General features: G+C 43.3%; 1 protein-coding gene across 1 annotated transcript; it reads right to left on the bottom strand.

Moving 5' to 3' along the window:
- Positions 1-1155: 1155 nt before the first annotated feature.
- LOC144755931 (glucose-6-phosphatase catalytic subunit 1-like) lies at positions 1156-10377 on the bottom strand. Its single transcript, XM_078645334.1, has 5 exons — positions 10088-10377; positions 5998-6107; positions 3628-3733; positions 2223-2338; positions 1156-1803 (listed from the first exon to the last, which is right to left on the bottom strand). The coding sequence occupies exons 1-5, from the start codon at positions 10315-10317 to the stop codon at positions 1292-1294; spliced, it is 1074 nt and encodes a 357-aa protein (XP_078501460.1). The 5' UTR covers positions 10318-10377; the 3' UTR covers positions 1156-1291.
- Between the last annotated feature and the right edge of the window lie 2892 nt (positions 10378-13269).

Raw genomic sequence — 13269 nt, 5'->3', positions numbered from 1 at the left:
GAAGCAAGAAATCAAGAAAGTCTTACACATCAGCTGCAAACCACAAAATACAATTTGAGAAAAAACAAAGGATGTGTATTTCAAGAGGGTGACTTAGGCTGACTCATGATGAAATATGTTCACAACACTTTTTACCTCTCAATCAATCACATCACGGCTATTACAACGAATCAGATTCATGTAAATGTGCCTGTTGGCCAGTCAGAACTAACTTCCATGATGAGACTTGAGTAGTTAAGGAATGGAGGGATAACACATTTTATATTTCACGTCGATCATTTTAATAAGAGAGATGCTATGATTTTCATGTTTTTATTAGAAAAAATATCATGCCTTGATAAGTTAATTTAAATACTGTATATACAGCACCTTCTGTACAATATCCATTGTGGCTTCACAGATTCACAATGTTCACAGTCCACATCCTTTATCAGGCAAAATAAATATTGGAAAAAATACAGTCTAAAATTAACCTAATCCATAATCCTATTCAGAAATTTGCCTTCAAGCAAGCAAATTCCCCCCTCAAATCACCAAACAGTTGCCGAGTTCCACCAGTGGGGTTATTTGTAGTATCTCTGATTTGAACAACATCCCACTCAGCCCAGCAGGTGCCCATGTAAAGGAATGTTTGGAGCACCTCCCCAACAACCTCTGGAGCTACGATTTAACTCGTGGTTTAGACCTGGTTGACAGATTTGTTCGTTTGCTCATTGGACAGTCTTCTTTTGCCAATCTTTCCTTCCAATCAGATGTCATTCTGGGATTCTGCGCTCAGCTCAATATGATCAATGCGCCTCAGTGAAGCAGGAAGTGGGGGCCATGCTTCATTGGGTAGCACTTCCTCATTAGCTCAATGTTATAATGTTTCTCTCTCTCCTCACTAGGGGCTGCTGCATTTTCACCACCTCATTAGTCTGTATATTGTATGAATGGTGTCAGCTTTATGGAGAAGATTAATTTGTTTATATCGCATGTCCTCAGCCTGAATTCTTCAATCTTGCCAAACTTTGTGTCTGTATCTTTCGCACTTCTTCACACTTCAGCAGCTTTTTAAATTTCATCCTCATGATGTGAAGTGTAGAGAGTCTGTGCTCCCAGCTCTTTCTGGCACTGTCTGAGAAAGCCCCCAGTGCCGGACAGCACGCAATAATCTCTACGACCTGCAGCACACACTGCACCCAGGCACTAAGGAGAGGATATCTTCCCTGTACCGTTGAGGCCCAGAGCATTGAACCTCAGCTGGAGTGATACACATTGTACTAACACAATGGACATTTCAGATGTCCTCCTATAAAGCTTTCTTGTCCTGGTGGCTCAGAGCCTGTGACACACAGTAAGGGATGATCCCAACGACAACAAGTGGCACAGCTGCACTCTTACAGAACGACAACACGTAGAACAGCAACTCCACCTTCGTCGGTGGTTTGAAGGAGTCGAAGAGGTGGAGGACGATGAGGGAGGAGACGATGCAGTACAGACGGAAAGTGACCTGTGCCGCTTGCTTCCCTTGGCAGCTCTCCTGGTACATGCGTGAGTTGAGAGCCAGCCCCAGGCCACAGAAGATCCCCAGGTTCCTGAGCAGGCCAGCGAAGGGGGTGGTGTCGATGTGGATCCACTCGGGCTTGGAGCACCAGCGTTTGGCTTTCTCCAGTGTCCAGAGAAGGTCTACTCCCAGGGCTTTTAAAATGAGGTAGAATCCTAGGGCGAAGACGAAGAGGAAGAGGGTGGTGGAGAGGTATTTCTTCAAACTTGTCTTGTAGATGGAAGGGATGTGGTGAAAAGCTTCAGCAACGACCATCCCTGTAAACGCCAAAGAAAAGGACAAATGGTATGAATATTTTTAACGATATTTAGGAAAATGCCAAGACTCAGAGAAGGACACTTGCGCACCATAAGCAATAATAGCATTAGTACAAAGACCAGGATGAATCCCAAGGATCATAAAAATCAGACATTATAAGACTATTGAGTAACACAATAAGTTACACCAAAGAGTTTGCACTTGAATATCATAGATCTCTTCTGCTTGGTGCCTGGCCACAACTGTCCTATCTCACAAACACATATCAGCCTGATTATTATTATGGTCTCTAAGGGCATTTCGGAATATTGTTTGCTATTCCAAGCGAAACTGTTCACTGTTCGCTTGCTCTGCTTACGCTGATTATTGGTACCCCAGTACAAAGGTAAGGCGGAATAGGAACATTCATAATACTAACCTGAAATGACCCCGGTGATTACTTGGTGAGGGAAGTGAGCCGCGAGGAATATCCTGGACAAGCAAACACAGATCTGAACCACCCAGAATCCTGTCCAGACCGCACTGCGGAGACACCTGGAACACAAGAGGTGGTAAAACATTAAGTTGAAGGGAACTAGGCAATGTAGTAATCAGAATTTTACAAACAGTATATAAACTAGCACATGGGTAGTTGGGGTAAGGAAGGTTCAAACTTGCATTAAGGTTTGCAAAGGCAGCAGGAGAAGCCCCTCATGTCCCTGTTTGCCAGCAGCTGTTGAGAACCTCATTACAGGTGTATTTGGGATACCAACAGGGAATATGCCCAGGAAAAACATATACCACAGGGTAGGACAATCCCTGTAGCAACATTTCATGTGATTCTGTGTTTTTATCCTCAGAGTGAGCAATCTCTGCAGGAATCCGGGCTTTACTCTAAAGTCCTGTATGCACAAGCATATGAATTGTTTACATTTAAGAAAAGGACTTATCTTTGCTTAAGCACAAGCAACTTGATTGTCAGTACTTTAGGAGGAGGTAATAAAGAACAAACACTGGCAAAGCCAGCAGCTCAAGTGCTGGCTGCTTTCCTTTGAATTAGTAATTGCTTGTTTTGTATTGTTTTGGGGGGGGGGGGGGTAGGTGGGGAGTTTTAAAACATACACCACGTCATAGTTTACCTGACATTGAAAGAAACTACTTTGGGTGCGTTACTACTTCTTGTAAAAGGGTAGAATGTCATCACTCATAGCCGTTGCCTGAAGTGTGCTTAACTACTGTCCCACGCTATATGCTGTAGTGGGAGGAAGACAAATGTGAATAACATCAAAGGGTCTTTGCTAACATCAGACCGCATGGCTCGCTCAGTCAGCCAAATGATGGTCTCCCTTTCTCTCTGCCTGTCTGTTCAAGAGGTTGTCCACTCGTGTTGTCATCTACTGGTCTACAAGACAATGTCTCCACTTGTAATGGGCAGGACACATCTGAAAACAGTAGGTCTTCTCTTGTTCAATCAAGAGAACAGATATTGCACCGACCAATAAGCTAAATAAGAGATATTCTGCCTACACAGGATGGGAAAAACGCAGGTAATGAGGAAAAAAATCAATGATTGATTTATGTTACTGGTGGTGATGAATGGCTCTAGATTAAAATGGCCCCAAAGCGAGTGATTGGTGCCTGAATTTAAGAAAGCATAAAGAGAATTTTAGTCCTAAAATTGTTTGCTCAGTAGGAGGCATCTAGACTAGAGATAAAGACAAGACTTGAACATGGTCAGTGTGATATCTCTTTAGCTGCTCTTTGTCGCCCTAATGAACTCCGCAGTCACAAAGTACCCCCTTTAGATGCTCCACGTGCCACCTCGCTTGCTTTTTATCACTCACCAGTTCTTGAACGTGGGTGGGTTCTTCTTCAGCATGATGGACAGAAGCGATGTCACCATCACGTAGTAAACTCCAGCGGCTCCCATAGCGTGGCCAGAGGGACTTCCTGTGGAAATGAAACAGGAGATGCTATAAATACCAGGTCCATTGGGTGGTCATTGTGAACCAGGATCATCACAGGACCACTAAACTCTGACATATATCACACAGGAGCTACACGGAAGTTCCTTCATTAATTTACGGGGGCACAATGAGTGGCTGGAACCCCACCATCAGCTGGTCAAGCTTAAAGCCAGAAGCCTCCGGGCTGATGATCCTACTTTTAGTATACATACTTCTTTTCCTCTGCTACCCGTAGTAGGTGCTCCAGTTTCTATCTTGATTTATAAATGGGATTGGATTTACACAGACAAGGATTAGTAAAATCAAATGCAGTCTTTAAAGTGACCAGCAGATCTGCCAATAACAGGGCTGGACTGGGAACCACAACCGGCCCTGGCAAAGTGCTCGGCTGCTCCCCCCACCACCGTGAATTCTTTATGAGAGTGCCCACAAGGGCGCGCAAACTCTTCAGGGGCACAATTAACCAGGTCATAATGGTAACATTTAATTTTGTTGCCTTAATTTCCAACTGACGTAATAATAACACAGTGAAATACAGCTCCCACTCATCCTAGAGAATTTGAGTATTTATTAGGGGTATTCACTTTTCTGACCCAAATGTTGCACGGACCAACTCATGTTGTAAGTAAATACATCAACAGCTTAGGTGGGTGCATTTTAGGATATTGTAGAGCCATGATAGGTGGGAGACAGTAAAAACAACATCTAATTGTTGGCCACCAGATCATTTTTACATATAACCCACATTTATATGGAAATGCTTGGTTTCTAGGGATCGAAGTTACTAGGCATAAGTTGTGTCCGGACAGCTGATTGTCAGCCCTATGGACACTTAAGAGAGAGCAGGTGAGCTTTGCGGGCACTCTAGAACTCAGGACGGTAAAGACTACACGCTCATTACCAGAGAATGCATGCCAGAGGAAGGCCCAGTCTGGACTGATGGACATAAATCAGAAAGAAGGACAAGATGGCCATGGTTTGACTGGAAAATGTTGCTTGGTTGGGCTCAGAGGAGGAGAGTTGGTAAGGTGTTAAGCCAGTTACTGAGGGACAGTCTTGTGGATAACCTAAGTAAGGAGTTTTTATAGGCAGTCAACCAGCCAGTTAGGAAGCGGTGGGTTTGTGTGTCGACCCAGTTTGAGGACAGGAAAGTTGATTGGTAGGAGACTTTGAGTACTGTGAGAAGCTGGCTGGCAAGAATTTATAGTAGTCATGCATAGTCATGACCATAGCGTTAATGAGTGACTAAGCGGTCTGGAAGGGGCTGGAGGAGTAGATATTTCTGAGATTCAATCCCAGGGATATTGGTGCGCTAGTTGTGGTTAAGGATTATTGTTGCACTTTGGAGTTGGACAGTGCATTTTTGGAAATAGAGGATCCCCAAGCTACGTCACTATCATCATTTTCCTGTGTGGCCAAATTTATTTCTTGAAATCCCACCCTTCAGGCTGTGTTTCGGGTAACGAATACGTAATCTTTGACTCAAGTGAATAAGCAATCGTGCAAGTGTTTCTGGACGTTTAGCTCTTCTACGGCAGCGTTGCGAGAACTCCACTGGCTGCCGGTCCATTTGCGGGTGCGCTACAAAGCAGCGTGTATAGTGTTTAAGGCTATCCATGGCCTGGGCCCTATTCCTCTGCGGCGAATGTTCGCCTGGTATTGTCCATCCCGTGCCTTACGCTCCTCGTCATCCAGGCTATTGGTAGTTCCGCGCTTCCAGCGAGTGAGGATGGGCGGCCGTTCGTTTAGAGTAGCGGCGGCCAAACTCTGGAACTCTCTGCCAATAGCCTTGAGAAGCTTTGAAAATCTCTTAGCTTTTAGAAAGGCTTTGAAAACCTACCTCTTTCCCAGGACAGGATGAGCTATTGTTTTCATTTGGATTATGGGTCAAAAGCGCCAGGATGCCCTTGGTGGTGACAGGCCGCGCTATACAAGAATACCACAATACAATACAATACAATTCTCATGAGGAGACATTTAACGAAGTAGTTGCAACATATGAATTCAATTATAATGGATGATGACTAAATAATACATGTGAACCCAGCTATCTGTGTGACAAAAATCAAAATTTATAAGCATGTGGGGGTCTCTTGTTACATAAAGTAGTCTAGTCCAGCCCTAACAATTTTTCAAATGAGTATTTCCCAAAAGCCTGGCTCCTTTTCTCTGCAGATCAGTGGTTACCTAACCGATTAGAGACCACGTACATATCATACTTTTTTTCATAGGAACTCAGGTGCTTACCCGGACCGGTCTCGCAGGTGACCGGGTACTGCTCGATGACCGGCGCTGACGTGTTGTTATAATAATCGGTGTCGTGGACCCACCAGTACGGTCTCTGCCCAAACAGGATCCTGCAAATTTAAATTGAGGGATTAATGGGATTATGGGAGACAGAGACTAAAGTTAAACCACAACAGTTTCAGCTGTCATGCACACAGGTATTAGCTAATAAGATAACTATATCGGTTGAGATTCCCATACAGTGATTTTTTTTCTTGCACCACCTTAGAGCACCCACTGACTTCCAGAAGCTCCCATTAAACAGAAGGGGCCTTATTTATGAAGGCCTTGCGCCACCGGTGCGCCACTTTTAAAATGGGAAAAAGTGACGCATCGGCGGCGCAAGGCCTTCATAAATAAGGCCCAAGGTGTTTGCAGGAGACGGACAGTGATACAGTGAGACAGTAATAGCTCTGTCCTACAGCGGCCATGACACATGGGAACCCTGGTCCAAGCAAGCAGAGATTTCTATCTTGCATATGTGCAGGGCTGTGTGTAAAAGGCTGAGACTTCAGCACTGAAAGGAAAGAACCTTTTCACAGACGTCAGCCTGGCTATGTCAGGTACACCAACCAAGACCCAAAGGGAAGAAGCACTGAGCCGCCAATCCTGCTGTCATAATGCACTGGAGAGAAGCTTGTTTTATTCACAGGGACACTCCTCATGTCCTATTTACAGAAACAATGAGGTGAACTAGATGTAAGTCGGCGTTCTGATGAAGCTGTGAGGTCAATTAAACCTTTACAGTGACTTGTGCCACTGGGCTGATTCAAGGATTCTGGACCCATATAAACTGGCTATTTTGCAGCCTACTCTACTCCATAAAGCGATGGGCTACAAATACACTTTGAATACTACTTTATAGTAGTGTAGTAATTCGAGATGCTAAAAATACCCACCACAATTTACATTTGTGCTAGATGATGCAATTTTTTTGTTTTCATCGATGAGCCGTGCACATGGCCAAGAGACAATGTGGGCTATTTTCATATTTTTCCAATTTTTCACTTTCAATGACCAACAGCTTAAGGCTTGTTGCGAGAGCATACAATGAAAGTCAGCTCTAACCTGGATGCAATGAAAAAACCTTCACAATAATATGTTGTTTGCAGTACCCCTAAGATTTAAATAAAGTAGTGAACAAGGTACTGCTTTCTCTGTATTTTTCTCCCCTGTGAACCTAGGAGAATATTGCATTGTCTTGATCAACTTTTAATAAAGACATAGAGATGACTAAAGTCCCTTGCATTTTGAAAAAATAACAATATGACTTTCAATTATTATATTTAAAAAGTGGTCTATTTTCTGTTTTACCTCAAAGGACTTTCGGGTATCGATTTAATTGATTTAAAATTTTCAAAAATTTAGCAAACAATAACCTGTTTCTTGATGGAGCAAGCAAGCTTATCTTGCAAAATTCCAAACCAAGGGCTGAATTTGGACTCCAGTACAGATCTTTAAATGCCTCAGAATAGAAATATTCTAATATCCTTATGGGACAATTGCTTCTTAGAAGATGGATTTATAGAAACATTTCTACTTAAAAGCCAGCATTTAACATCCAATCAGATGGCAATCTCTTAAAGAATGATGAGCCCATCACCTACTTTCAAAGTCTAGTCAGTTTAACAGTTAGTTGTTGCTTTATCGTATAATAACATCATTAGATTACTTGCATTTGCCTATGTTTCACATCCATTTACATTACACAAATACACCTGTGCAATATTCAACAATGCAGAAGGAGCCACTAAACACTCTAATTCCCCAATAAGGTCATTTTTAAACAGCTGACAAAGTCTAGTGAAAACGTATAATACCTCTGGAGTCACACAGGGGTTTAAAATGGGAGTAATTTACTTCCTATCTTTCATAGTCGGTGTGAAATGATTTCTTAGGAGAATACAAAAGTAATTCTCTATCATGCAAGTAAATACCTACAAATATGTTTTACATTTTAACCCATTGCTGTTTTGCATTTAAGTAACTTGTGGTGCATTATTAGTTGTGGTAAATTCGGGTGCAATAAAAGATGTGTTTTGCACTTTAACGTCCCTCTTCAGATCGGCAGCAAAAAAAGTAGAGCGCCCTCTTCTGGCGGCTGTCTGCTGATGTCACTCAGCTGCTCTTATCACTAGAGAGGTGTGGGCGGAGGCGGCACTGTTCTGTGTATCTGTTGCTGTCTGTTTTTGTCTGTTGTGAATACCAGCCCCATAAGGAGTAAAACAGACCAGTACACCTCCTATCTGGTGGGCAGGTAACACCCCTACATTCCCACTACAGTGCAAACAAAATTGACAAGAAATTATCCTTCTTCCAATATGTTTACTCTCTGTGGTGACATACAACTATGACTGAGGTACCACAAAAAACAAATAAAAGAGGCAGTCTGTCCTTCTGAAAGCCTTACCTCAAGAGCAGGGGCACAAACTTGAAACCTGGCGCCAAATGTCTATAATACACCCAGTGCCACCACACTCAAGAACAGACCAGAAAGAAAATAGATCTGGTTAGAAGACTCCCTTAGTGCAATAGCCCAGGGCTTGATTCTAAAGCACTGGTAACACAAAGCACACAACAGCTAGCGATATGCATGTCGGTATGGTGTTCAGTATAGATACACTTATTGAATGCAGGTAATACAGGGCAAAAACTCTTTGTCCAAGACCATAGGCTTCTCTGTTGGGCTCAGAAACCCTGAGGACCCTTGCTCAACAAATCTACACTACAGTTCGACATGTTTCTACAAAGAGTGTTAAACTTTAAATAAGCCATATTCAGGATTCCTCCCCATCATCCTGGCTACAGGAAGTGAGTACCTCACTCCAGTCAATTATGCTTCAGTGACAATGTATGCTGGTACCTCTAGTACTCCATAAAGTCCGACTGCGATACTTTCTTGCGTTGAATTAGAAAAGCTTGGACTTGGGGGCTGATGCAAGCTTCTCTCATTGTAGGTTAGTTTTGTTCTTGAAACCTTGCCTTTGTTGAAGAAAAGTGAAAATGTATCTTCTCTGGAAGTAAGGGCTAAGCTCAAGACCCAAATCTCGCAATAACATGGAATCTAGGATAATCTTTGGCTTTCACAATCACAATGCACAATCTTTGAGCAATGACTACTGTAAGCAAAAAATAATGATACAAGAAATCACAAATGAACCCACAAAACACTCATAGATCTGGACTTAAGGATTGGTCATGGCTGCCCGGCGACTGGGCATACATGTTTTTCGCAGAGCTTACATTTCCAAATTCATAGCATGAACCCGAGTCCTGAGACTGTGTTGGAATATTATCCACAATGCATATTATTCTCAAAATGTTCAGTCTTTTAGGTTGGTATTGATTCTACCAAATTTCCCCGTCGCTGGGACTCGGTTAACGTATTTCAGGTAGATGTCGGGTCAGAATCGGTTGCAGGTAGACTGCCTTTTGTTCATGGTGATGTGGTATGAAACAACGGGAAATGGCACAAAATGGAAGGCCACCATAATGTTAATTTCAAGATATCATGATGCTTGAATATTATGGTCAAAATGACAAGGACCAAAAAATCAACAAGACATGCATATATAGTAGTTTTAGGTTTACTTTACTTAACTCCACATCTGTGTACCATGAAGATATATGCATCAAGGTACATAGATGTGGAGTTAAGAATAATAAATACTTAGCTATACGCTATATTTGTATCTTCTTTATTTTGGCCATACTATTTTAGTAGTATGATGTTTCTGTAGTTGATATTTCAAAATATAAAACCACAAATATTCTCTGTATATGATTGAGATATCTATAAGCTCCATAATATAATACATTTTGAACCCTTTATGAATGAAATATTTTCAGTGGGATTCTGTCCCTAATTAGAGTTGGGAAGGGCCAACCACACCTAGAAATGAAGGAAACCACTCATCTGGGGGTGGCAGGCAATCCTGGCAAAGAGGGAAGAAGGGGGGGAATGTCAAACCGTATATGAAGCCAACATCTTCTACCAGCCCTGAACTGGGATGAGTTAACAGCTCCATGATCCCGCCGACCCAGGACTCACCATTTGAAGACGAGGTTGAGCCAGTCGCCGATGACGGCCACCCAGATGAGCTTGATGCCCACCGCCTCGCACAGGTGGAACCAGATGGGGAAGAAGACGAAGAAGGTGTTGCGGAGGTCCGCGGCGAAGGAGACGAACATGAACCAGTCCTGGGAGCTCTTGTAGTTCACCTGGAGGTACTGCACCATCTGCGCCCCGGAGTCGTGGAGTAGGTCCATGCTGGTCTCCATGCTAGCGCTATAGATAGACCTTTCGGGCTGGAGTGGGCTCTGTCGCTATCTCTCTGTCGCCTCTGCTGACCCAGCACTGCTCCTGCTCTGCTCTGCTGCTCCCTTTATACCATTCAGACCTCTTGTTTGCCGTTCAGTGATGTCACGGCCAATGATCTTTGGACCCAAAAACACTTTCAACAGGATGGACAAAACAGCCAAAGGCTGGAACATCGACGTAGGTGGCGCACACGTACGGAGACGACCTTGTGTGAAAAAATCACCTGCTCACCACTCACTGCACCTGTGGCGCAGTAACCCCTTGTCTCTCGGGTTTCACGTGAAGGGCATTTTTATTGATTGTGAAATAACCTGTAAAAGCACCTGCCATAAACAGGCTTTGGTCTCCCAGTGCATGTTATCGATCACAGGGTGCCGAGGAAAGGAAGTCTGTGCACAGGTGACCAAAGTTAGGATAAGTTTCCACTAAAAACTTTGTGAAGTATTCTTCAAAACCTTGTAATCCTCGTGAAGTTTTCGAAAGGTATGGAAGTTTTGGAAAACAACTGATTTGAGGAAAACCTCCAAGTAATAGAAAAAGCTCTTAGCAGAGAAAATTCCTGCGGCAAAAATATTTTTGGGAGAACCTTTCCAGCTGCAATGTGAACTTCGTAAGGTTGTGCAGTTTGTCACCTAATCAGAATTTTTCAGGCAAAATTATAATTTCGCACACTTCTAGCCTGTAATTTGTTTCTCTGCCCAGATAGCCAAAGAACTTTGCATCATCAGCAATTGGCTTCTCACAATAACACTGATTTCTTCAACGAGCCGGTGTCTTTCTGCATCGCATCAAGGCCGTAGTTAGTCACAAATCAGTTGTAAAATATTTTTTCCTTGAAGACCTGCCCGTCTTGGCATTAAGGGTGGACTCCTGGCTGGCACTTTAGTCCATCCCAGACAGCTGTGGGTAATATGGCATCCTTCGCCGAATCCTATGCGGCATAGTGACATATCAACAAAGTGTCCCCTAACCTAGGTGGCTGCTTCATCATCAGACTGCTCCTGATTCAAACTCCATGCATGGTACTTTGCAAGGAAGTCTATATAAGTTCAGAAGCACGTTCAGACATCTTTTTTGTTGTGCAGAGCTATGTTATCTGTATAAATTGCCTTATAGCTACTCTATATAATGTTAATGGGGATCGCCTACAGCTAGATTACAACCCGTGTGTTGAATGTAGGGATTGTCAATAGTTCCCCATTCTTCATTCAACTCGTTTCAACAGACCTTGGGTAGCCAAGGTCTGGTCTAGGTCCAGGTCCTGGGCCGCCGGTTTTCTACAGGACCTATTGTTATCCGATCAGTTGTAGTCAGTTACACTTAATTTTCACGAAAGGTGACCCTGTATCTACATAATTCATCACTCGTATGCAAACACTCGCGCAGGACGCATCTCTAAATAACTAGAATGCAGTTTTTTAATCCCCTGACTTTGTAATTCACCTTTAGCAACTAGCTAGATGACTTTCAATCAGCCTTTCATGCCCTTCACTTTACAGAAATGGGACTCAAATATTCAAACAATGTCATTACATAAACTTATCTGAATCATGTATCCTTTACTCTCTTACCAACTGCTACATTCTTTTTGGATGGTCATGTTTGAAGGTGCACAATGTAAATTACTTTTCTTGGCGAGGCTCTTCTTTCAGTCTTTTCAACCATTTTTATGTGGATGAAAACTTTTTTCTCTTTTTCAAGTTACTCAACCTTCTTGTCGGGCATATAGCATTGTCTCACATCTAACATTACCTAGCAAATGCATTTGTAAAGCGCACCTTCACCCAGAAGGCACCTTCTGTTTACTTGTGTTTCTATTAGCCAACTCAATGGTACTCATTTCATCGGCCTTGGAAAGATGATAGACTGAGTAGACCTTCCGGGATTTGAACCTGTGACTATGAGGTCAAACACAGATCCCTGGGGTGGATGCATTAGAGCTCTGAGCCACCAGACCAGGCTGTTCACCAATTCCCTGGCATTACCATATCTCTAGTCAAGACGGAGGTCTTAATATTACCTTATCCAATCAACTCCTGACTTCCCGAACTTTGCTGCCTCTGCCAGAAACCTCTGAACTGGCGTTAGTCCTATCAAACTATTTCATTCTACTCCACTCCACTCTACACCACTCAACTCTACAACACTCCACGCCACTCCACCTTACGTCACCCCACTCTAGGCCACTCTATGCAACTCCACTTTAAGACACTGTGCTTCACTTTGCTCCACCCTATGGCCCTCCACTCTATGACCCTCCACTCTACGACCTTCCACTCCACCCATGACAGTTCACTCAACACTGTACTCTATGCCACTCTACACCACACCAATTTACTCCACTCTATGACATTCTACTCTACAACACTCTACTCCACTCTACAACACTCTACTCCACTCTATGCCACTCCACTCTACTCTCCTCTATGCCACTCCACTCTATGCCACTCTATGCTATGCTCTGCCACTCCATGCCACTCCACAACACTCTACACCACTCTAATTTACTCCACTTCTATGCCACTCTACTACACTCTAACAAATTCCACTGTATGCTACTTTACTCCACTCCACTCTATGTCACTCCACTGTACTTCACTCTACGATACTCTACTCCACTAAACTCCACTCCACTCCATTCTTCTCCCTTCCACTCTATGCCCCTTCACTCTAGGCCACTCTTTTCCACTCTACACCATGCCACTCTTTGTCACTCCACTAAACAACACACTACTCTACAACCCTCCACTCTATGAAACTCTACTTCAGTCCACTCTACGGCACTCTAAGCCACTCAACACCACTTCACTCTAGGTCACTCTATTCCACTCCATCCTATGGCACTGCAAGTCTACAACACCCCATGACAGTCTACACCACTCCACTCTACGATACTCCACTCTACAACACTC

The sequence above is a fragment of the Lissotriton helveticus genome, chromosome 5_1 (genome assembly GCF_964261635.1).
Source record: "Lissotriton helveticus chromosome 5_1, aLisHel1.1, whole genome shotgun sequence".
Classification (NCBI taxonomy): domain Eukaryota; kingdom Metazoa; phylum Chordata; class Amphibia; order Caudata; family Salamandridae; genus Lissotriton; species Lissotriton helveticus.
This window is presented reverse-complemented; position numbering and strand designations above follow the sequence as displayed.

What these genes read in the sequence shown, in the direction of transcription:
- LOC144755931 (XM_078645334.1), bottom strand. Translation starts at nt 10,317, where the DNA reads ATGGAGACCAGCATGGACCTACTCCACGACTCCGGGGCGCAGATGGTG. An exon ending in CTCAACCTCGTCTTCAAATG is followed by an intron (nt 6,108 to 10,087) that starts GTGAGTCCTGGG and finishes TTAAATTTGCAG; the next exon opens with GATCCTGTTTGGGCAGAGAC. An exon ending in CCACCCACGTTCAAGAACTG is followed by an intron (nt 2,339 to 3,627) that starts GTGAGTGATAAA and finishes CTTGTGTTCCAG; the next exon opens with GTGTCTCCGCAGTGCGGTCT.